At 41.9% G+C, this 24,749-nt stretch overlaps 2 protein-coding genes across 4 annotated transcripts in view; one reads left to right on the plus strand and one right to left on the minus strand.

Moving 5' to 3' along the window:
* The window catches only part of GNAL (G protein subunit alpha L), a 194,910-nt gene extending 177,277 nt beyond the window's left edge, over positions 1-17,633 (plus strand). For both annotated transcript variants that reach the window (XM_082044917.1, XM_082044918.1), the window contains exons 6-12: positions 3,426-3,480; positions 6,368-6,441; positions 6,937-6,995; positions 7,231-7,351; positions 8,943-9,073; positions 11,126-11,193; positions 16,107-17,633. In XM_082044917.1, coding sequence (XP_081901043.1) covers positions 3,426-3,480; positions 6,368-6,441; positions 6,937-6,995; positions 7,231-7,351; positions 8,943-9,073; positions 11,126-11,193; positions 16,107-16,253 — 655 coding nt within the window. In that variant the 3' untranslated portion in view covers positions 16,254-17,633. The remainder of the gene's footprint in view (positions 1-3,425; positions 3,481-6,367; positions 6,442-6,936; positions 6,996-7,230; positions 7,352-8,942; positions 9,074-11,125; positions 11,194-16,106) is intronic.
* Positions 17,634-17,781: 148 nt separating this feature from the next.
* MPPE1 (metallophosphoesterase 1) overlaps positions 17,782-24,749 on the minus strand; it is a 33,519-nt gene continuing 26,551 nt past the window's right edge. For both annotated transcript variants that reach the window (XM_082044919.1, XM_082044920.1), the window contains exons 6-10: positions 23,360-23,468; positions 22,446-22,517; positions 22,211-22,333; positions 21,305-21,445; positions 17,782-19,861 (exon numbers count right to left, since the gene is read on the minus strand). In XM_082044919.1, the coding sequence (XP_081901045.1) occupies positions 19,679-19,861; positions 21,305-21,445; positions 22,211-22,333; positions 22,446-22,517; positions 23,360-23,468 (628 nt within the window). In that variant the 3' untranslated portion in view covers positions 17,782-19,678. The remainder of the gene's footprint in view (positions 19,862-21,304; positions 21,446-22,210; positions 22,334-22,445; positions 22,518-23,359; positions 23,469-24,749) is intronic.

Genomic DNA, 24,749 nt, shown 5'->3' on the forward strand with positions numbered 1-24,749 from the left:
AAATATGGGTTTCTATAGAAGCTGCATAAATAGAAGACCTGTCAGTATTTTAAAAAGGCATCATTCTGTGACAATAATTTTATCCCTGAGCTGGAAAGAACAGGATCTAAAAAGGGGGAATAAGTGATACTGGTGTCCATTTTTATTCATTTTTCTGCTGTTGTGTTTTCCTCACACTTGATTCTTGGAGTGAAGACGTGTGTGTTACCACAGTTGGGAAGTATCCTCATACTTCAAATTAAAATTTTAGTCATGTAAATTTAAAATTCACTGGTGTGTATATATATGTATATATATAAAAGAATGCATATTATGCCCGAACATAATTATTAGAGGCATTTAGGATTAGTAGGAATTAATGTTCTTTAGAAAGCAATTTTGAAAAGTGATTCCAATTTTCCCATTTTAATACAGTAATGAGAATGAAGTTAATGTATTTATTAGTGAGGCAGTACTGATTCCTTATCTCATCTGGAATCCATTACTTGCACCTCCTATGTACATTCGGCTGTCAAAGCTATTTTTTTTTCAAGTAAGGAGCTTATATGAAGGATATTCTGATTTGCTTTTGAAAAAATAAAGAGTGTAGCTTTTTGTCTTTCTGTGCCTAGAAATCTCAGTGCACACATAATGTAGGTGCAAAAGAAATCTTAGGAAGTCTGTCCATCACATACTGAAAAGGTTAATTTTCTGTAAAGCTAAGAAATTTAGCCAAATCCTAATAGTCATTGCGTTTTGATGTATTGAATGCTAGTGGTATCATTGCAGTTCGATACAGTAAGGTGGCAGGTGTAACCTTGTAAGCCATTGCATTTATTTTAGCATAGATAGCTTGTGGCCAACAACATTACAAGCGTAAAATGTTAGGGCTGCTATGTCAAGTGATATTTTTTAAGTGCATGGTATTCGTCAGAGCTCACCTTGTAACTGCGGGGTTGCTGTTTAGTGTATTTGAAATGGGTCCTATTGCTGGGAGGAGACTGACAATTTCTAAATGGAAGACGACTTGGGCTGATACTTAGATATCTAATTTGGAGACTTATTCCCAACCCTGCCATGGATTATCTGCAATGTAACTCTGCGTTACTCGCTCCTCTGTTCTGTAGCGTAATTGGCCTGGTTCGAAAATGCAAATGCTCAACAAATAACCTTCCTGAAGTGCTTGTTGTATAGGTGAGAGAGATGTGGATTGGTAGTAAAACCATGTTTAATCTTTTTGGATAAATTTGACCAATATGACTTTGGTACTGGGGAGACAAGGTTTCTCTCTTATCTCTGATTTATACATCAAATCCCAAAGGAATGCCTCTGCAAGAAAAATACTGCTTCACACTGTCTTGCGAGGTTTGTGACAGAGTCATATGTGTACAAATGCTCACTTCTGTCCCCAGGCACAACCAGAGCCCTTTCCCGTGTCAGCCGTGCTTGAGGAGCGTTTTCTCCCCTGACTTCTGTTGTGTTTATTGACCCTGGGGCTGTGCAAGCAATTGGGCTGCCCACAGCGGCTTGCCAGCTCTCCCTCAGGCTCCTGCCCGTTTACTGCGGGCTTGTTGAACCTGCCAGCCTTGCAACCTCACTGCACTCAGAGACCTGGATTCACCCCTCTGCTAACCTTTTACCAGGCCTGTCAGATCAAACTGTGAAGAAACTGGACAGAAAAGTTATTTGGAAGTACAGGATTGCTGCATGAATGGCCGTATTAAGGAGAATTACTTCTCATTTAGGAAGAGATTCAGCTTAGAGGTGTTTTTGTTTGTTTCATCCCGTGTACTGCAAGCCTGAGATGAGAGTTGTGTTAATGGTAGGTGAGCCAGTTAAAAACACATCGCTCTGCTCCAGCGTCTGCATTAACTGTGGGGGTAACTGAGGTTAAATTTTGCTTAATCAATAATCTCAAGGTGATTAAAATCATCTGATGAGAAGGTTCGTTCTGAATACAGCTGCTTTCTCGTAGGGACTGTAACTGACTATAAAGATGTACTTTTATATCTTTATGTAAGTTTTTGGTGGGGGAGGAGGATTTGTGAACAGATTATTTTTCTTTAGAGTTCATTCAGGATAGTTTTATTATCAAGCACCCTTTGTGTTGCGCTCAACAGTGATTTTTTTAAACAATATGCTTAGCCATCATACCTTGACCATCCGGAAAGAAAAACTGGATATTATAACTGCAGATACTGCATTTTGTTTCTGTTTTGTAACAATAGAGGTTCAAGAAGGAAAAATAGTATAAATAAACCTATATGTAGTGTATTTTCCTTTCAGTTTGTATCCGTGGGAAAGTGCTATGAGGCTTTTAGGGGAGTATTTTTTTCAACTGATTAGTGTGTGACCCCGGTGTTAACAGTGAGTCACATTGCAAGTCAAGAGTTCACTGTTTTTTTGTCTTTCCCACTCCATCTAAGGAGATTCCACATACACACCTGAGTAAAATTGGGAAAAACTTGCAAATTGGTAAACAAATCTTGATAATATTGTAACTGGGTAAGTCAGCTGGTGGCATATTCACTGCCAAATACCAAATAAGAATGCAGAAATTCAAGAGAGTTTCTAAGCCATACGGGCAGTCCGGGAAAAATGAGACAGCTGGGCTCACACAAAATCTGAGAAATGGGTGAAAGTGAGAGGGAAGAACCTGCCTATTTTAGCTATACATATAAAATCACATTTTTGTGTCCTTACTACTACCATTCTAACGTGTTCTAGGAAAGAATTAAAGCTTGAGAAGATTTTTTAAATAACTAGAGAATGTGTTTTTTCCCTCTTTTTTTCTGGTTCCCTTTTCTCTTGTCCTTCCATACAGCTTTAAGTTTTTGTTTCACCTTACTCATCTCACAGAATTTTCGCAAGGTAAAGAGTCAGCCTAGTGAACCTCCACTTCATGGTGTTTTTGCTTTCTACTTAAGCTTTAGTTGCAGTGTTTGAGAGTAGCATGTCAGTGCAAAGCTATTTGTATATATTAACAAGCATTCTGCTGACATTAGTGAGACCATAATTAACATAACATTGTGCTAGATTAGCATTACGCTAAATAAATGCAACCCTTCACCCCATTTTCTTTTTTAAACCCCCAAATATTTTTAATGTGTTAACATCCATGTAATATTATGACACATGGCTAGTCTTAGTGCTTTTTAGTGGACCTCGCAAAATTATAACATTTAACTGCATTTGGACTGCTTGTGGGTACCACATAACGGTAAGTGCAGAAGAAACAAAGTGTATTGGAACAAAGTCTGGGTAAAAAGTTACTTGGCTCAGAAAATGTAACCTCAATCAATGTAAGTAAATCACCAGACTCCTGCCTTTATCACTGGACTTGAATTTTACTTTGCAGCGGAAGTCTAAGCCGGAAAAGGCACTGAAGAGTGTTACACTAAGACAGTATTTTACACATCTAAGTGTATGTTTTGTTTTTCTTCTAGCTTTTTAGAAAGAATCGACAGCGTCAGCATGGATGACTACACACCCACAGATCAGGTTAGTGTAACCAATGGGGCAGGGTCTGAACCAAGACACCCATTCATATGAATTCTTTATGTAATTTATTTTAGTCCTGACAGCAGCTGAAATAAGGCATACTGCATAATATCAAAATACAGTCTAACAGTTTTAGTAATGGGTAATAAAGAAGAGGCTTTTGGTGGTGCTACCTTGTCTTTTACTGTTATTATATGTAGGTCAGAGATTCCTGTAACAGGTCTGTTATTTCTTCTTGCTTTCCATTCTGTGTCCCAGAAAGCAAAGGGAACAGAAGACATAAATGCAAAAGCCTGTGTTTTCCCTTGCCAGCCTTTTCTACACAGGAGCAGTGTTTTGTTTCAATGGTAGAGGTGATGAAAACTCAGAGGCTCATCATGTGCATCAGACGGTTCCTTCAGAGGCAGAAGCCTGCAGAAGGTCTAGTGTCCAAATTCAGGGGAGAGCACCAGCGGCAACAGCAGACCTTGTGGATTCCTCTGTGGGCTTGCAGACATCTTTCCAGCCTGTGCCCACCTCCTGTGGGCAGCATACTTTCCGTTTAAGCCTTATTTGCAGGACAGTACACTTTTCTTCCCAGATGTCATGATACAATGAGGGTGGTGAAACACTGGCCCAGGTTGCCCAGAGAGGTGGTAGATGCCCCATCCCTGGAGACATTTCAGGCCAGGCTGGATGGGGTTCTGAGCAACCTGATCTAGTTGAAAATGTCCCTGCTCATTGCAGGGGGTTGGACTAGATGACCTTTAAGGTCCCTTCCAACCCAAACTATTCTATTATTCTACATCCTGATAGAATACTCTGATGACAAACTCATTCAGGAAAGTGAAGGCTGAAGTGGTGCAGCCTTGGAGGAAAAAAGGGCTTCACCATAGTGTATGGCTTCAGCTGCCTTCCCTGAGCTCTGACTGTGTGGTTTCCTTGGGCAGGTTGTCTCTTTGGCAAACTTAATCTGAGGTTATTATTCTTCAGTACTGGTATCCCACTGTCACCTACTGGTCTCAGCCAACATTGTGGACCGCGTCATAAACTGCACATACAGGTGGCAGAAGATAATCCCTGCACTGGATAATTCAGTCTCACTGTGCAAGGTGTATAACGGGTGGATGCCCTGAAAAAAATTGAATCGCTAAATCTTGTAGTGCAATCAGGGACTGAAATACAGAGAAATGAAGTGACTTGCCAGAGATCACACAAGGAAGTTTGCAAAGCAGAGCCTGTTTCTTCAGAGCTGGTTCAGGTCAATAACCATCAGCCTGTCCAATTACTCTGACCATATCCTGAAACAGAAGGCAGTAAAAAGTAGTATACCTTGTATTATAAGGTGAAACTTTGTATAGTCAACCCAGTATAGGATCAATTACTAAAGCCCTCAAGACATTTTCAGAACAGAGCAGCAGCCCTAGGATTTACTCCATCCAGACCTCGTGGTCTGATTTTAGCATTGATACCACTCAGCTGGAGAGAGAAGTCAATGAAGCAAAGCCTCATTTTTGCTTTCATTATTTACGTGAGCATTGGCCTGTTTGTTCCTGGGAGGCCTCTCTCTACCTGGAGCAGTCATTTTGTCATCTAGAAATTATTCCTGATATTTCCTTTGGGAAGAAATGCCCCGCGTCTCCAAAGAGCAGAAGAAACCTTTGGTATTTGGCAGGCAGAAAACTTTTGCTCTAAAGAAGGAATTCTGTTCTGCTTTTGTGTTTTCATCCTGTTATTCTGTATCAGTTGTCCTGCTGAACTAACTGGTAAAAATCACTACTTTCCTTTTTTCTCTTGCTTTCTCTAGGTTTTTTTGCACCATCTCAAAATAATGACTGAGCCCAATAACAAACAAATGTCCGCAGGTGACAGAAAATGACACTAACGTGTAAAATAACTGAAATAATTAAATAAGTGGCCTTCAGCTGAGTTCATGCAGCTCTCAAAGCAGCTGAGATTTGCCAGCTACTCTCAGCAGTAGATGTTAGGGTAGGGGAATAAGGCGAGCTGTGCTCGGGCTCTACACCGCTGCCTGTCTCCTTCCCTCCCCACTCTCACAGCCTCTGCGTGGCCAGGAGAGCCAAGCTGGACCGTGGGTCCTGCTCGGGGCAGGGGGGGGTTCATCCCCATCAGGCAGCCCGCAGCTTTCGCTGGCCTCCGGTTTGGTTCTGCACCTGCTGCCCAAGCAGCGGTGCTGGATAGTGAAGGTTAAAAATGCTGCTGGTGATGACGATGGCACACAGTGAGCTAGTTGTCTGAGGTATGCATCATAAATGGCTTTTGCCTATTTCCTTTCAGAATCTAGGAAATTATAATTTTTTTTTATTAAAAGAATGTTATTTAAGTTGCAAAGTATTGCTAGTTGAAAACTAAGAAAGAAATTCCAGATTTATGTACAACCTAAATTCTGTTCCCCTGTGTTCTGTAACAGAGCTTTAATTACTCAGTCACAAGCTATTATTTCAATAGGATTCCTGTCTCATTCAGTACAAAAGAGGGCAGAATTAAGGTTGCCTGGGCAACTGTAAATCTGGAGTTCTCTAACATTTGAATACTTGACTTTACAACATGAATAACATGTCTTTCTTAGTTCTATGTAACTTCAGAATTCATTATCCACATCACATACAAAATTACGTGACCATCAATAACAGGTTTCACTGTGCACTAAGGAGAACGTGTATATGGTTTCCTACTTTCCAAGAGTGCAAAAGCCACATACAGATATAATGTTTGTGTATATCCACTGTGTCAGTATGGACAAATATAGGCTTACAGCAAGTCTCATTGAACTTTAATTAAATGGAACATTTAAGACTTTTCATGGAAAATAATATTCCATGCTTTTAAAAACAAAATGTGGTTAGAAAAAAACTTTGCTAATCAGCTGCTGTGTTCTCATTTCCAGGACCTATTAAGATGCAGAGTGTTGACATCAGGGATTTTTGAAACAAGATTTCAAGTAGATAAAGTAAATTTCCAGTAAGTCTATTAGTAATAATTTATTAGTATCATACTAATTTTTAACAGCTTAGTTCAGACATCTGTGCTCATGTATGCTTGGTATAGTAGGTTTATGGTGGGAGCTGGGTGCGGGGTTTTTTGTTTGGTTTGGTTTGGTTTTTTAGCTCTCTTTCCATAGATCCTACAAAAATGCCTCATATTTTGTAAAAAGAGCTGATATTAGTTATGTGTATTAGTGATGCTCTATTGTGGGGTTGTCTGTGACTGAGACACTTGCCCTGGAAAGAGTGTATTTCTCATTTTAGGGGTTCCATAGCCTCCTCCTGGCAGGTGGAGCTGTGCAGCTCTCTGACATGCAGCACAGCATCAGCAGATCTCTCTCCCCTTTGGGTGGTATTTTACTGCTGCTGTCCTTGGCGCTGTCAGATTTTTAAACCGAACCCTCGTGCTGCATGCTTCGTGTGACTTTCCTATTGCACATAAGTGATATAACATCCTATGGCTTTTTAACAGCATGTTTGATGTAGGTGGCCAGAGAGATGAGAGAAGAAAATGGATCCAGTGCTTTAATGGTAAGTAAAAATATTCTACATTTTATTTTGAACTTATTTTCTGAAGTGGGAGCAGCTTAGTATTCATATTCATACATGGTGTGTCACTAATACAGGAGTCTAGTGTTACAGATATTTTCTTTGGGTATTTTTGGCAGTCTGGGGAGTAATGGCACTATTACCCCAAGGAGCATGTGCTGGGATAACGGAGATGTTCTTTGCTCTCTCCTTTCTCTCTTTTGTGTGTTCTGCCCAGATGTCACGGCTATCATCTTCGTTGTGGCTTGCAGCAGCTACAACATGGTAATAAGGGAAGACAATAACACAAATAGACTACGGGAATCCCTGGACCTTTTCAAAAGTATCTGGAATAATAGGTAAGACATGCCTCATTTCCCACCCACCCTCCCCAGTTTAGCTACAGTTCAACTCCTTACAAGACAGGACTCCCCTTACGGAATGCTCAGGTTGCTTGTTTGGCCTAGAGAAGAGAAGGCTCCAAGGAGACCTTATTGCAGCCTTCCAGTACTTAAAAGGGGCCTATAAGAAAGATGGGCACAGACTTTTTAGCAGGACCTGTTATGACAGGACAATGGGTAATGGTTTTAAACTAGAAGAGAGGAGATTCCGGCTAGACATGAGGAAGAAATTTGTTTTCAATGTGGATGGTGAAACACTGTCCCAGGTTGCCCAGAGAGGTGGTAGATGCCCCATCCCTGGAGACATTCCAGGCCAGGCTGGACGGGGCTCTGAGCAACCTGATCTAGTTGAAGATGTCCCTGCTCATGGCAGGGAGGTTGGACTAGATGTCCCTTCCAACCCAAACTATTCTGTGATTCTATGATTCAGAAAATGTCCAGGTAGGGCCAGGTCACAGGGTGCCCCCGCAGTGGTGGTCGTGGTAGGGACTGTGGCCTAGGTGTACAGGGCTGCTGCCAAAACAGCACAGGGTATGGGGACAACTTGGGAAGGACAAGCTCCCCGTGCCAGCTGCCACCAAGGAAGCAGGAGAGGCCCCTTCCTGGCATCACGGTGCTGCTTGACCAAGAACATCCTCCAAGTTACATTTGATCTCCTGGAACACAGCGGCAGAGGCAGCGGCTGTCGGCATTGCCATTGATTCACCGGCTGGTGCTGTGCTCGATACCGATGTGGGCAGCCACTCTCATAAGACCTGTCTCCGATAGCACACAGTTTCTCTGCTTGTGGGATGATATTTCAGATCGTAACTGCTGTTAAATTGCAGTTCTGTCAAAGTGCATGTAAGTTGTAGATATGTAACCAAATTGCAATCTGAGTGTGTTCCTAATAGACAATAAGTACAAACAATACACAAAGTAATGAAGTTTCCAGCACATACCTATCAGGATGCTCTGAGGTGATTGAAGGCAGAGTGAGAAAAAACGTTAAGTGGAGGTCCCCAAAGGCACATGATCTCAGTGGTAGCTAGGTACTAATTGGGGAAAAAGAGAGATTATTTTCTTTTGATTCATCAAGTGTCATACAGGCCACCCTCAAAGACGAGCTGTGTGTGTGGATGAACTATTAATTAAGACAGAGCAGTCTGAGGGGAAAGCAGCTTTCCAGTCTTTTTCTCTTGCTTCAGCAAAACTAAAGTAGACAGTAATCTCTGGTTTCGGACGATGGTACTTTTAGGAAATGTCATAATTTTCCCAACTCAATATCAAAAGGATAATTTAGAAAGCAGTATTTAAAAACTTCTCCCTTCAGAAATATCTACTGTAGTTTTTATAAATGTATTTACAGATCCTGTAAATATACCCACCAGCACAGGTGCAACCCAATCAAAGCTAATTTAGATCATCATTTTTTTTCTGTTGAAGCATGTTCAACACTACTTCACTCTCTGTCCACGCAGGGATAGCCAGTGAATTTTCTGTTGAAGTGATATGTTTTCCCTGATGAACGTGTCAAAGATAACACAAACATTTGGTTTGTTTTCGACAGGTGGTTACGGACCATTTCTATCATTTTGTTCTTGAATAAACAGGACATGCTGGCTGAAAAAGTCTTGGCAGGGAAATCAAAAATCGAAGATTACTTTCCCGAATATGCGCATTACACTGTACCTGAGGATGGTAAGGTTTCTCACCACGCAGGGACTGAACCCACTGGCATCTCTGTGCCTCTCTCTGTCTCTATCGCACACACACAAATTCACAGTCATGCACTGTTCCTTATCACGAGCTGTTGGTCAGGTGAGGAGCATGTAGCTCAGAGGTGTCCCAGCGTGGGCAGGGTCTGAAGGGGCTCTGGCTGCTGTGGGGTTGCAGGGGGACTGGGGGGGACTGACTGCAGAGCCCCTGCCTTCTCCTGCTTTGGAGCAGCTCAACAGTCCCAGGGAAGCAAAGCTGCTGGGGCAGGTCTGTCCCCTGCCAGATGCTTCTGCCTATGCCTTCCACGATGCTGAACTTCATTAGGGATTTGTTAGACTTACTTTGCAGCCGTCCTGCATCCTCCAACGCTGTAAACTTCAGCCTTTGCAAACACAGGTGGGAAACCCAGCAGACCAGCAAGGGAACCTGAGTGGAGGAAAACCACATAAAGTACAAAGAGAGCTGTGACGACAGAGCATGGCTTTAGTTTCTTATCATTTCAAGAAGCACAATAATTCCTGCACTGCATTAAAGTGTTGCATAAGTAAACTCTGGCACTATGCCAGTTTTATACCAGGCAGAAGGCTTCCAAATGTCTCAGGTGTGTGTCTAGCGAAAGTGGTAAAATTTCCACTTTCTGACCACTCGCCTCTGCCATACCCAAGTGATGGCCCTGGCGTGGTGCTTGCAGCCACCTGTCAGAAAAGGCTTTTGTTCTCTGCTGGCCATAAACAGCAGCCAAGGTTATAAAAGTGAAGATGGTAATAAGCTATTTTCAGCTGTCACTCAGATATGGAATTTCAGGAGTGCCACGCTGAGTTTCGAGTGGAGGGGATAAATGAACTGTCCTGAAACCTGAGGCAGTCTAGCACTGGTTTTACAGTGCTAAGGGCTTTCAGAAGAAATCTTGGGTTGCCATCAACAGATTTCCCTCTCCCAAACATACACCAGATACGCCAAGTTTGTGTAAATTTTCAACTTTTTTTGTAGTAGGCCAGTTGTCAGCATAAAGTAGCTTTTGGTGTTTCTCTGTGGGATTTCGCAGCGAGTATCAGAGTGATCTAGAATACTCACACATGAAACAGCTCTTTATTTTGAAACTGTAGTTGTTCATTTATTCTGTAATTTCGGCTGACATTATTTAAGGACAGCAGCACTGAATTCCCAAAATGCTGCTGATTGTGCTGCTGCCCTATGTTTACCCCTAGTGCTGTACATAAGAGTAAAAAATATGTTTCCATGTTCTGATAAATTCTGCTCTTTTCCACATTACATTTATAATCTTCTGATTTGGTATGTTAGATGAGGAGAAATCACATTGAAAGGATATGAATAGGTTATCTCTTCACTGTATTAGTTTTTTACACTTACAGTAAATATAGTTGTTACATGGCCTAGATAGAGATCACTTCATCTGCTGATGAACAGTACTGACCAGTGAGTCTCCGGCTCAACAGGAATTTGATCTAAGGCCCCTTGATGGGCAGTATATTTAAGTACTCTGCTGACTTGAGGCCTGATAATTATATATATATATACACATACATATAAAGACCTTTTGATGCCATCATTTTTTTTCAAGTGTAATCTTGGACTAACCATTTAAAAACCCAAATTCCTGCCTGCGGAAGTTTCATTCAAGAGATGCTGTTGTGCTGCAGAAACCGAACAGCTCTGCTGCTTTTTCTAGTCATATTTTCTGATAAAAGCTAGACCCTAACTCCCACTTGTTTTATATCTGTGTGAACAAACTTGTGAATGTGATTTAGCCTCTTCATGGTGTGACCAATTACATTGTTGCAATGATTTCAGCAATTTTCAGGTCCATAAATGATGTTAAAGACATGGAAGTTCATTTCTGACTTTACAGTACCTTTCTATCTTAGAATTACCTATTGGGAATCTACTGTGGATATTTAGTATTTTAATTGCTGTATCAAAGAACTGCTTCTTCCTTGTTCAGTCTTTTGCTATGCTAAGTGGGTGATTGTTTGCTTTTCATTTTTCTGATGTCATTTATTTTTAATTGAACAGCAACACCAGATGCAGGAGAAGACCCAAAAGTCACAAGAGCCAAGTTCTTCATCCGGGATGAGTTTTTAGTGAGTAACTTTGATCTTACGTGATTCTGTCATAGGAAATACTGGCAGATGGCATATCTTATTTAGGGAAAACTGATGGATTTTTGCAGAAAGCTAGAAAGAGAGGAGAACATCTGACAATTCCCTAATTTTCTTCAGCCACCCATCTTGCACAACCTTCCCCACCGCGTGCATGTTTTTGTGCTCTCTGCACAGTGGGGCGATGCCAGGCACTATTTCCATTGCTGATTAGCTGTGTTTTCTGTGGTTGTCTACCAATAAGATACTACTGGTTGTTGCCTTGAATGTTTGTTTTGTGTATCAGTCCAGTCCGTGTTTAAGTAAATAGGTGCATTTTTTTATCCTGCATTTTTCCAAGGGCTTTGGCCGTGGTCAGCTGGCAAGAGGGAGTGAACAAAAAAGCAGATTTTGTCCTTAAGTAAGATTTGTTGCAGCAGTTAAAGAGGTTTGCCGCACCCTAGGGCTGGAGTCATGACCCTTCTGAGGAAGCATAAGAAAGTTTCCTTGTCTGGTTGGAGTTATTCTTGTAATTAAGGTTTCCTCCAAAGTGCGGAGCAGTAACGGAGTCCAGAAGCAAAGCTCAGTGCTCTCTGTATCTGGTAGAAACTGTCTGGGGGTGTTTGAGAGAACAAGTTCAATAGTTACAATTAAGAATTTTAAAGTCGTTCCGCATTTAGGAGTATTGTTAGGATTTACAGCTGCTGATGCAACAAGGAAGAAAGAAGCAATTAACTGTATTCACACTTCAGGGATTTCCATTCACCACCTTAACCTTCCAGCTTACGAGGAAAAATGTCAGCTTGCACGGTGTTAGCATAAGAGTTACCAAAAAAGGCCTGCTCCAAGCCAAATCTCTCTTGCAGTAATGCTGAAATGCTATGAAGCAGATGAAGGTGTCCAGTTTGGAAGGAAGGTCCAAGAGAACCAAATTACGGGGAAACTAGGGTGAAACTCCCCACCTTTATCTATTTTCATTATTTAAAAACAAACAAACAAACCCCTAAACTCAGGGGTGAGGTCCTTACCTGCAGTGACTCACTGGTGTTATATAAAGTGGCCACAAATGAAGCAGGTAGGGGCAACCAGAGAAGAAACCACAATGTGGCTACACAGGCCCTTTGCCGCAGGGAGAAGCCTTTGGGGTGGGGACAGCACCCACCAGCCGTCCCTGGGGCTTGGGTATGGAGCTGAAACAGCTTTCCCCCCTCTCCCCACAATCACCACAGGCCTGGCAGAACTGTGCCCATGTGAACCTCATGAGGTTCAACAAGGCCAAGTGCAAAGTCCTGCACCTGCATTGGGCCAACCCCCAACGGCAGGGCCTATTGCAGTAGGACAAGGTGTAATGGTTTTAAACGAAAGGAGGGGACATTCAGGTTAGACATGAGGAAGAAATTTTTTACAGTGAGGGTGGTGAAACACTGGCCCAGGTTGCCCAGAGAGGTGGTAGATGTCCCTGGAGACATTCCAGGCCAGGCTGGACGGGACTCTGAGCAACCTGATCTAGTTGAAGATGTCCCTGCTCATTGCAGGGGGCTGGACTAGATGACCTTGGAAGGCCCCTTCCAACCCAAACTATTCTGTGATTCTATGATAAGCAAGTTTATGTGTCTGTTTCCTGGGTTTGTGCTTGGTTTTTCAGCGTAAACAAACAGGGGGACATACTCATTTGAACACTCACTTTCTTTTCAAATAGCCCAAAAGATTAAAGTCTCGCAAGCAAGATGTTTCTGCTCCCACAAATGGTCTGAACAATCTGCCTGTGCCCCAAGCAATGGAGGCCATCCATGGGCCCCATTGGGAGGGCAAGGGCTGCAAAGGACAAGTGGAAACAATATCTTCCAGTTTTGTGGGGTCAGGCATAGAAGGCTGAGGTTTTGGAGAGGCGGAGACGGGAAATAGCTTACAGACTGGGGAAGGGTCCAATGTCCTGAGCCAGGTGCAAGGAAGAAAAGGTGTATATTTTCTACCTACAGCCTTCTTGGTTTTGTTTTATATGTTTCTTTCCAAGCCTCTTCATTTTTCACCTTTTCCTTGTTCCACTCTGTTATGTTTTCAGACACAATTCGGAGAAATTTGGTACTGGTACTGGCAAATTTAAAGCTTGTGATTCGAAGAATTTTAGAAGGAGGTTAAATATAAACACATTTCCAATAACTTGCTACACGGTAGTATACGAGTATTAGGAGGTCAAAATACATCAGCTCCTGATTTCAGGACCAGTGTGGGGACCTGTGGCTGCTGGTGACCGGGCTGGCAGGCCTGGTTGCTGGGTACCACTGGTTTTTAATGGGGGGAGCGGTGTGTGAGGGCTGGCAGGACGTATCTTGTAGGAAATCCTCTTTCCTTCTGCTGGGCCATGTCCTTTCTCCTCTTGGGCTCTCCACGGAGGCGCCATGCCCGTGTGCTCCTTGTTTAGCTCACCCCCCAGCCCCATTTTGCTGTTTCGTCCGCAGGGCTCTCCAGCTGCTGGTGTTCTGTTTTAATACATCCCCAGTGTATCAGTGACCCCTGTTAAAACAGTGGCACAGCCCCTCTGGTCCATCCTGGGGTTTAAAAACATCTGAATGTGGGAAGCGAAGTAGCTGCTGTTCAAACACACAGACCAGGCTTCCCCAAATTGTGCATTTGGCTGAAAACTGTCGTGCTGATCCCCACAGTACAGGGATGTGGTATTAAATAATCACGCTTGTGTTAAAGTAAATGTTCTTTCGTTGCTGTCCCAAGGGATATTTCTTTTTTCCTCTGTGAACTGGTGCTAAGTAACACACTACTGTTCAAAATGAGTTTTGAGTAGCGTTGAAAATAGTGTGTTTATCTTAAAATGAGAGAACTGTAGCGCTGTCAGGGGATCAAAAAAAAAACCCACCAAACAAAAACCTAACGTTTTGAAAATACATTTTTTGATATGCTTTATATGGAACTAGGTGTCACCAGAACATTGTGAGCAGCTTACTGCTGTAGATATTAGTGGAGTCAGTGCGTGATAAACAAGTGAACACTTAGTGAAAGAACACCTTTTTTTTTTTTACCAAAACACAAGAAAAAGATTGAACAGTGGGTCAGTAGGATGGTCTCTCCTTGCTGCATTATAGCACTGTTTTATAGATCTGCAGAAAAAAACAAAAGTAAAGCAGCTGTTGTATCCAAAACAGAAACACCACTGCATATTTTTTTACTGTTTTAAATTAGTATCATCTTTAATGTCCACGCACAGACCTGTCCTTTCAGCCTTTGGGTTCCTAAGGGTCTGACTTCCCCCAGACTTTGCAAGACAACAAAGATCTCCCCAAGCCCTTCTGGGAGATTTTGCAGGTAGACAATACAATCTATATTTTATCTGAGTTTCAGCATCTTGCCTCCGCTGCAGTAATTTGTAAAACTTTGTCTTTTTACCTCATTATTGCTGTGTGTAGTTTGTGCTTCAAATGTGGTCCGAACAACTTAATCAACAATTGAGTATGTTATTAAATCAATATTTTTCATCAGGGTATAAGCCTTGAACTAGGCATTCAGTGTAGCTTAGTAAGCAGAAAATAATTGTTAGCATGCACATGGAATGTCCCCTGTTTAATTAGTGTTGAATATCTAATGTTAACTAAATTATCTGCGAAAGTCTGCAGTTTCTTGTTGATCTAATTCCATAAATCATGGCTTGTAAATGTCTATAGTTTTGCATAGCTGTACCTGCAGGTAAGTCGTATATGTAAAATAATTTGCTATGTTAAAAATAAACAGTGTGGCCAGAGGGAGAGAAAACATTGTATTTTGTTGTTTAGCCACCATAATTTGTAATAAAATTCGGAAAATACTTATAAAAACTATTACCCAAGAACTGACCTTCTGATTTCATGACGTTCCACATACATATATCCTTCAAGATAATGATCTAGAATGGTTTTGTATTTATCAGTCCTACAATAATACAAAATTGAGTTGTTGGGTTTATATATATATTTTTTTTTTAATTTTTTTTTTTTTTTTATTTTAAATCTTGGGGAATTTTTAAGATAACCACAGGTGAAGTGATGCTGGAGCTCAAGTTAGCAACCTAAAAAGTTGTGGAGTAGCCTCATGTGGCCTGATGTTTGCAGGATTTGTGCATATGTTATTATTCCGTGGGAACCCGTCCACTCTAGTGATAATTCCACTGTGTTCTGGTCTCAGTGGCAATAGCAAGCCCTTGCCTGGCTGAATGGCTGCACAGAGGACACTGGAGCAGCAGAGCCACTGGCTGCTGTTCTCCGCCGCTGCCACCTGCGCAGCTGGGAGGTTTTCAGTTTTGTGTTGCCGACTCGAAACAAGAGTTCGGCAATTTGCCACATGATGGCACCAAAAAAGAAGAAGAAGAAAAAAACGTATCCTGGGAGGGATGTGCGGCAGGCTGCAGTGCGGTCAGCAGCACCCGCCAGCGGCACAGGGATGTGCGGACGATGTAGTAACTCGTGCACATGGTGTCAGTGGCTCTGACAAAGTAGTAATGTATGGACATCATAATATTTTTCTTTGTGTTTTCCTTTTAAATTTGAGAAGAAACTTCTTCTCAGTGAGGATGACAGAACACTGGAACAGGCTGCCCAGGGAGGTTGTGGAGTCTCCTTCTCTGGAGACATTCAAAACCCGCCTGGACACCTTCCTGTGTAACCTCATCTAGGTGTTCCTGCTCCGGCAGGGGGGTTGGACTGGATGATCTTTTGAGGTCCCTTCCAATCCCTAACATTCTGTGATTCTGTGATCTTTGTTTCAAATCTGTGATTAGTGTTGGACCAGCCCACAGACCTTCCTTCTTTTTCTATTTATTTTTAACCATGTCTATACAAAATTTCCCATGTTTCTTGGTCCCTGAGAGGTGGAAGTTCCCACAGCAGGGCGCCTGACCCTTTCTCTTTCTGTGTTTCTCCCTGTTTCCACAGAGGATAAGCACGGCGAGCGGGGACGGCAGGCATTACTGCTACCCACACTTTACGTGTGCAGTGGACACAGAAAATATCCGCCGGGTGTTCAACGACTGTCGGGACATCATTCAAAGGATGCACCTCCGCCAGTACGAACTCTTGTGAGGGGGATCACCGTGGAACCTGTGGTTTTAAAGTCTTTGCTCCTTACTCTTTCTCTTGATACTACCCCACACAGGGTGGAGGAATATACTATAGAAATGTCAGTCTCTTCACTTGGTTTACTTTAATTATTTAACCTTAAAGCTGATTTGAAGCAAGTTTGGGTTGTTTTTTTGTTTTCCTTCATGCTTTTTTGGGACTATTTCTGTGCTTTATTTTGACATGCCACTTCTTCGTCATTCCACTAAGCCCTTCGGCTACCTCTGTTCCCTTAGGTTTTGTGTTTTTTAAACTGAACGCGACCTGCTAAATATTTTTTCCAGCGGGTAAGCGTCAGTTCAAACTGGTATGTCAGCTGGATGACACTAAAGTCATACCTGTCCCTCTGTGTGGGTTTCCTTTTTATCATGACATTGAAGAGTACTTGATGGGTGAGGAAAAAAAAAGATTAATGCACTTTGTATCAGGTTATTAAATACTGTTGAGGAAGTAGACACACAATGTAGCAGCACCACAATATTTATTACTCTGTCACAGTTTTTAGCATTTCTGAGTTGCAGGTCCGCTGATGAAGTGACCTCCTCTTTTAAGCCGTTACTGGCACAGGAAGTAGAGTAGATAATGAGAGGAATAGTGAAGACAAAGCAATTTTTTTCTGGGGTTTTGGAGCGAAGTGTCTCTGCACACCTCAGGCATTTGAATTACAGCTACTTTTCAGCCTGTTGCATCTGGGCAGAAAATTTACCACCCTCACTTACGTTATTTGTGCTGTCCACAAATGATCCTTTTAGTTCTGATCATTCTTGGACAACAGTCCTCTCCCTATATATATATTTTTTTTTGTTTTACTGCTGGTTTATTATATTGTACAGACTGTAAAATGTAATATTATTTTGTACAACTTTATTGAAGAAAAATACTTGTAGAAGATCTTTGTGCCTTGATTATGGCTGTACCTGTAAAATGAGCTAAGATGTAAGTATGTTTTTGATTGCGCTGTACAGCTTGATGTCAACCTTACCTGCAGCAGTGACTGGAGGTAAGAACTTTATCTGTAGAGTTTAGGGGTTTTTTTCTGGTTTATATAAAAATGCTCTTTAGTATAAAAATTATAAATTATGCAAATTAACCACTTACCTTTCCAAGTAAGGTATTACAGTCACCGGATGTTGCAGCAAACATGCCTTTCTCTTTCGAAGTCTCAGCTTTAAAACATTGGAATTCATTCGAGTGTCCAAATTGCAACCTGGTGTTGTTTTAATGGGAACCAAGGATTTTGATTTTTTTTCCTTTATATTTAGAAAATATGTTGGGTAATTCTTTGGTCATTCATAGAACTTCACAATTGCACAGACCAATTGTGAATGTGTAAAAGCACCATTATATAGAGCTCTTCAATCTTTGTACCAACAGTGGCTTTCATTGTGCAAGTAAATAGCGAGAAAGAAGAAAAAAAAAAGGTGTATAAACCCTTGTGTCTGGCCTAAGAGAATTACAAGATGACATTTTTATTTCTCTTTTAATAAAGAGACACATTAGAAAATGGTTTTATTTTAAATATTGTAGAATCAAAATGTGTGAATATTTCTCAAACTTGAATAATTTATGCAAATGACATTCTCAAAACAAGTTGTGGTACAGTACAATATATAAAAAGCAAGAATTGCTGTAGCAATAAGGCATGTCCTTTTTAGTAACTATAACACTGCTTTATATTTTATACATAGGTGTTTTATGTCTGTGACTATATACTTTTCCTGTGTCCAAGATAACCTGTACAAATGTCTAAAATTACAGTTGCAATAACAGAAACCTAGAGAAGTGTTAGACTACATTACTTTATAGAGTGTTTGACCACACTTCGGACCATTCCCCCACTTCATTTTAAATTGAGGGAGATACTAAGAGCTAACACATTGCCCACACTGGCATATAAAGCTGCAGGTTTGATTCACTTTTTACTGTAAGCATTGTTATTAGTTACAGACCCCGATCTCTCAGATTTTTAAATTCAGGCTACAGCCAAATTCAGAACCTGTTTCTATTTGATGAAAAACAAGCCCATTTTAGATACTGTTAATAAGACCATTTCCCCTTCTCAGAAATGCGAATACTTCGATATCTGTATGGTCAATGTAACTATCGGACATTTCCCAGAAAGTGAAAGGCTGGGTGGAATAAGCTAGTACTAAACAAAATGCCCAAATACAAATATTCCCATGCCAAAGAAAGTAGTAGAGCGAATACCAAGAGACGTCTTTTCTTTGAAAACAACCCCCCGCCCAGGAGTTTAGGTTGGAGCTCCCAGCCTGTGCAGGAATGTCAGCAGGAAAACTGGTCCTGGTGTGAAACAGCCCCTCTGGTTTTGCTGGGGCAGGTGGGGAGGAGCTGTAGGTTTGTCACCTCTTCCCTGGCACACAGCAGGACAAGACGCTGAGCTCAGATTTTGTGCGTTCTCCGCGCTGACACCCAGGCCGGGGACTCGGCCTCCCCACGGAGGAGCTCGTGCAGTTCAAAATGTGACTCTACAAGAAGCGAAAGGAACTTGGTGGCCCTGCCGGCATCTAAAGTAACGTGGGTTCCTGTCCCTGTCTGTCCGTAGCCTGAGGGCCAAGGTGTAGGATAATGTTACTGCAGCTGTATTTCACCTTCCTTCTTGCAGAAGATCGGCAACCGGAGGGCCCCTCACCACACAGATCTCTGGGATGCAACAGGGCCCTCTTTTTTTTTAAGCTCATCATAGCACATCTTTTTAAAAATAGCAGCTTGAGGTGTCACCCTAATTTTTTTTAGCAGGTTTCAAGTGTGTATCAGCAAACTGGATCCACAAGCTTCTTCCCGTTGTTGTCTGCTAGACAATAACTGCAAATCGTAGTCAGCTAACAATTTAATCCATCAGGAACTGGAAGATTTCTTGTCCCAAACCACAGTCCCTTACATCTAACATCCTAAAAAGGTTATGGAAATCCACATCTCTCAGTGCTGTTTGTAGTTTCTGCCTGACCCTAACAAAGAGAGTACGACATGAGAAGGGCCATGCAGCAATAAAACAGAGAAACCTTTCCAGTTTGCAGGACTGAGCCTCCACCAGGGGTAAGACACTAGTGCAGAGAAGTGATGAGGCTATAGGATTTACATAATGTACAGTTACACTTTTAATATACATATTTGATACAAAAATTATAGCAGGAAAAGGACTCATTTGATTGTAGAATACAGTATTTTTGTACAGCATGGAACGTTCATTTCAGTTAATTATTTATCCTGTAGTAGTCATATCAGCTGTATAGGACTTCTATGGTATGTGTAAATGCAACCTGCCTTCAGACTAGCAATCAAATTAGGTCATTTGCTGGCATGAATATAGTCTGATGTTTGACTGTTCTCAGCTTTGGTATTTCAGTGACTGAATGCAGATGTCTGGCTCTTCATACTGCTTTATGCTTACTGATTAAACGCTGAGCAAAATAAAATGGTGGAGTGAGAAGCTGAAAACGAGCTAGTACCAGGATTACAAGCAGAGCACCTGCTGCCCAGTAGATAGTAAAGACTCTGCTCTCATACGGAAGGAAGCATTTTTGGAGGGAGAAGTCGGTTGGTGTTATGCTGCCCTGGAAAAGAAATGAAGACTGTCACTTTGCTGTTACAGTGGGTTCTGAATCAGGAGTAAACACCGCAGCTGCCAGATCTCCAACTTCTAAGTTCTGTGTTGGGTGGCGAGGGTTGGGGCCAGTTTCCCAGTACCAGTGCCTTCTCCAGGGGGCTGAAGAGTCCGTTCCTTGCGGTGCTGGGCACTAACTGGACTATTCACCAGGCCAACATTAGCCCAGAGGCCAACCCTTCCCTCTGTTCCACCTAGCCTGAGCAGAGAGCCGGGCTCCTCATCCGATCTGCCTTCAAGAGAAGCCTGACTTTAGCTGCTGCAAATCCACCAGGGAGGAGCCTTCCCAGGCTAAAGTTAGGTGTTAGGAATGTGCCCCTTCCTCCCCGCAGACCCTCCTCCTACCCAGTACGTGCTGCAAAAACCGCGTTGGCTAAACCAAATTACGAACGTGAACTATCAACAACAAAGAACTTCATTGGGTTTTGGCTCGACTTTGCAGTTTAAATTAAAGTTTACAAGGGACCGAGGCTGACTTACTTAAACCAGTAGTGAAGATGATGCAACTTTAATTAGCCAACCTCTTGTTTTGCAGTGAAGATGCGCTGTCTGGTGTGCGCAGAGAGCATTTTTGTAGTATTTTGAAGGCAGCTACTCTCAGGAATATGGAATAAACAGAACCACTTTGGACAAAAAATGTTAACAGTTGCATAAAACTAATTTAAAAGTTTGGGGTTACCTGTGTATTAAGCGGCCTAAGCTCAGCAGTAAAAATAACACGAAGGATTTGCCCCCCAAGTCGCAGACTGCTCCGTAAACAGATTGTAGGGTTTGCTTCTTGCTCCAATTTCTAGGAGTTCTGTTTTATTTTTGAACTGGGGAACTAATTGATTTACCTCTAAGGATATATACTGAGCACTGGAACTGCCTGCGAGAGCATAACCAACACACTGTATCAAATGTGAATGGCAAAGGAGGTGGCAGACGGTTGGCCTGTGACAAACGTTTTCACTGTGTGAAGCGGTTAATGCACAAGTTGGAAAACCACGATCACCGTGCGAAAGAGTTTGAGGTGGATACGGTCTTGTTTTCATAGCTGGTAAATCAACCAAGCCAAACTACTCTTTCTACTGTTCAGTGCACAATACTGATTATTTTTACAAGTCAATAGTTTACAATGCACCCTCTTTATAAGAAAATGGTAGATGCTTGTACCCAGATACTAATTAGATCTTTAAGAGCATTGCTTTGTACCACACAGAACGTGTGGCTCCCACAGATGTACTTTATTATAAAGTGGATGCAGTGTACTGAGTGGGTTGGGTGGGTAGGCAATTTTTTTTAATTTTTTTTGTTTTTACAGGTAGAATCAGTTTTAAAATATAGCTGACTGCCATGTTGATTTATTTATGAAAGTTATCTGACAAAAATAAAAAAAACAATTAAAACTTACCATGATGAAACTAGGATTGTTTCTATTCCTCCAACTGAATGACGGGACGCTGATTTCTGGAATTTTCCCTGCGTGTAGCACTTCACAAGCACTATGTGTGTGCCCACTGAGAATCAAACGGGGATGAAACCACCACATCAGCTAGAATACAAAATGCACAAAATTTAAGTTGTAACTGAAAAAAATGCAGCTTAAGACCCTTTTTTTTTTTATTTCTGACAGAAAGAAATTTTGAGAATTCCAATATTCTCACCAAGTGTTTTGTGGAACTCTGTTTCCCAATAAAACACCCATTGCTCTTATAATATTACTGATACCTGTTTGTCCCTCATCCCAAAAACTGGAACTCTTTTTTTGGCACTAAAGATGAGAAAACAAAGGCAGCAGCACGCTGTTCACATCACAAGGAGAAAAACCTTGGGTTTACTAAAGCAATGCTATTTTCTTGTCTAAGGGAGAACCTTGTACTGCCAATCTCGCGTGAAGACATTTATGCAGAAGGAAACAAATACCGCCCATTAGGTTTGCTGAGAATATTTCCTTATAGTAACTAATTCAGCAAAAGCAGTGCTTTCCAAGTGTTGGAATGTAGTGGCTTTCTGCTGGGTCTGTCAATAATTACACTGTACATGAGGCACAAAATGCCAAACGGGAGTTAGCAGCCCTGCAGCAGACAAGAGCTCTGGGACTTGCAGCCAGTACCTGGGAATCCCAGCAGAACTGAGGCCAGGACAGCGATGAGCCTCAAGGGAGCAGCTCTAACGAGCGGCCTCTCAAAGGCCTCATTAAAGCCGGAGCAGCTGTGCTCTGTTTGTCTCAGCTAACATTTCCACCATTTTTTAATCTAATCTTTCTGCTCGTGCCCCCCACCCACCCACCAATAGTCAAATAATTAAGAAATCAAACCTTTTGTGATGCTTCTTGAGACAGCACATCATACTTCTCTTTAAAGGGGATGTTCTTCTCCTCTGGAGGAGCAGAATCTTCTCCGCTGCATTCAGCATCGCTGCTCCGATAGAGAGGGTAATGCTGGGAGACATTCAAAGCAAGGGTCAGTTGACAACAACGCAGCCGTTCTGCAACAGTAATAAATAACACTAAAAACGTGTCAGTGTGTTGCCTCACCCCACCCCCAACACACCTGTAAAAGGATGGGTTCTGAGGCTGGAAGCTTTTCCACATCACTGCACCTTTTGTTGGAATGATTCGGTTTCTGTGAATAAAATCAATCCATACATTGTCTTCACCTATGTGTACCTTAGGGGTGGGGAAGGGAAGGAAACAATAACCACATTTTCAGGGGTTGGGGTTTTTTGTTTGTGGTTTGGGTTTTTTTGTGAAAAGCAGTATCAGCTCAGAGTTTAAGAGCCTCTACTGTGGATGGAAGGGGAAATGCTTTAATTCTCCCTTGCTGTATACACTGCAAATAAGGTTGCACTCTTCCTGAATGCAGAAAGCAACGGCCAAATCTCACTGCACCAACAAGGCAGAAGAGATTTAGGGCAGTCAGACTACAGCAATTTTTCCCCAGGAGCTGGTTTCCTGGTTGACTGCCAGCCCAGTCAGTCCGCCCGTGCAAAAGAGAAGAGGAATGAAAGACAAGAAGCAAGCGTATTTGGTGAAAAAAATACTACAATTAAAACATTACTAGACTATCAAGACAGAACTCCAGCAGAATCAGAAAACTCAAAGAATAGGATAGCCTGAAGGCTAGAAAATAGAACAATATGCATAAATATAAATGCAGGGATTATTATGTATCTTAAGTCACAAGGAGGGTTACAGAACTTCTGCCATTCCTTGGAAGGGAGGAAATGACACCCTCTGTTGGCAGCACTGACAAGGAAGTTAACACTGAGCAATGCAGTTAATAGTGAAGTAGAAATGGAAGATGCAGATGAGAAGAAAGATGATTTGCTAACAAGTTGCAAGATGAATTGGAAGCAGATTTTTTTGCAGGAGACTCAGTTATATCCCAACTATTGCTGCAGTATCAGTATTCCCATTGCAGCAGCCGAGTTGCCGGCTCTAATCACATCTTTGATAAACTCTTACCTGCTGGGAGCAATTCAGTTTGTGAGAAAGCGCCACAAGCTTTGCCTCTGCAGTATGGCAGAGAGCGCAGCCATCGCCCTCCATGGCCACGCTGTTCACCAGGACAAAGCTGGAACAGAGCAGGGAAGGGAAAAGAGAAGGCAAGTGGGGAGGGCAGGAAAGCATCTGCTGTTCAGGCACATGTGTGGAAGAAACTTCATTTTATGAAATGCAACAGCTTCTGTGCTATAAATCCACTTTTGAATATCCATACTGTAGCGCAGTAGCTACTCCTACATTCATACAGTCCCGGAATTACATTCAGCCCTTTAAGGCAACGCAAAGCTGATGTAGCCCCCGGTGAAAATGAGTTGGACACCCCTGCTGTAGCCGTTTCTGCACCTGCTACGCTGCTTTATAATCAGTTGTTAATTCAGTTGCACACTACGCTGTGTGCTGTGCTGCATGTTTACACGGCAAGATTTTTTTTGTATTGTAAGAGATACTTAAGCAGTATTCTAGTGGAATGTTAGAAGCCCACTAAGCTGAACTCTGAGGGAAAGGTGAACTTGCTTCTCTCCCCACACAGATTTTAGATTTCAGAGACGTCAGTTTAGACATTGAATCAACTAAAGAGCAAAAGCACACCGCATCTGCCTGGCTGCCCTGAACAAACTTAATCTTGTACTTTGCAGTCTCTCACACTGAGCACAGGATTTTGTTTGTAACAGAGAAAGATTTCTCTGTAGATTTCAAATCAGCTTTGAACTTCTGCCACAAGATTCATCCCTGCTTCGTCACTCCTTCGGGACTCAAGGAAGAGATATATTCCCAGTTCCATTCAATATTTAATGGACATAAGTGGCCTGACTGCCTCCACTTGAATCCTACTGATCAAAACCAAAAAAAAAGTAACTCCCTTTTTATCAAACTAAGCTGCTTTTATACCACAGTTTTGTTATAACATAGTTTATCCAGGAATGTTTCATTAATAATGCAGCTCATTTTAGTTAATTAATATGATACTAGACATACCATCTGCAACTGGATGCAAGAATTCTGCTGTGCTGTTTTATTGAAGGGGATGTGGAGATATTGCTTAAAAACCATTTTTTAGAACACGTGAAATACATATCTAGAGGACTCCACATCTGCATCAATTAGCATTATACTGAGCATTCATGAGGCTGATAGATCTTCCTAAAAAAGACACACCATTTCTAGACCTGTCCAGAATATTTTTTTCAATATTTGCTTAATTAAATCAATCAGTATAAACTTCTAAAGTTTGGAACTTTACAATTCACGTGAGCAATTAGAACCCGATGGCGTGTCTGCCCAATGCAGAGAGGGAACGGGTCTTCCCTTCATATACCTGAGGTTTAAAGACAAACGCCTTTCTGCAAACCCA

Source organism: Streptopelia decaocto, assembly GCF_964273445.1.
Source record: "Streptopelia decaocto genome assembly, chromosome: 2".
Classification (NCBI taxonomy): domain Eukaryota; kingdom Metazoa; phylum Chordata; class Aves; order Columbiformes; family Columbidae; genus Streptopelia; species Streptopelia decaocto.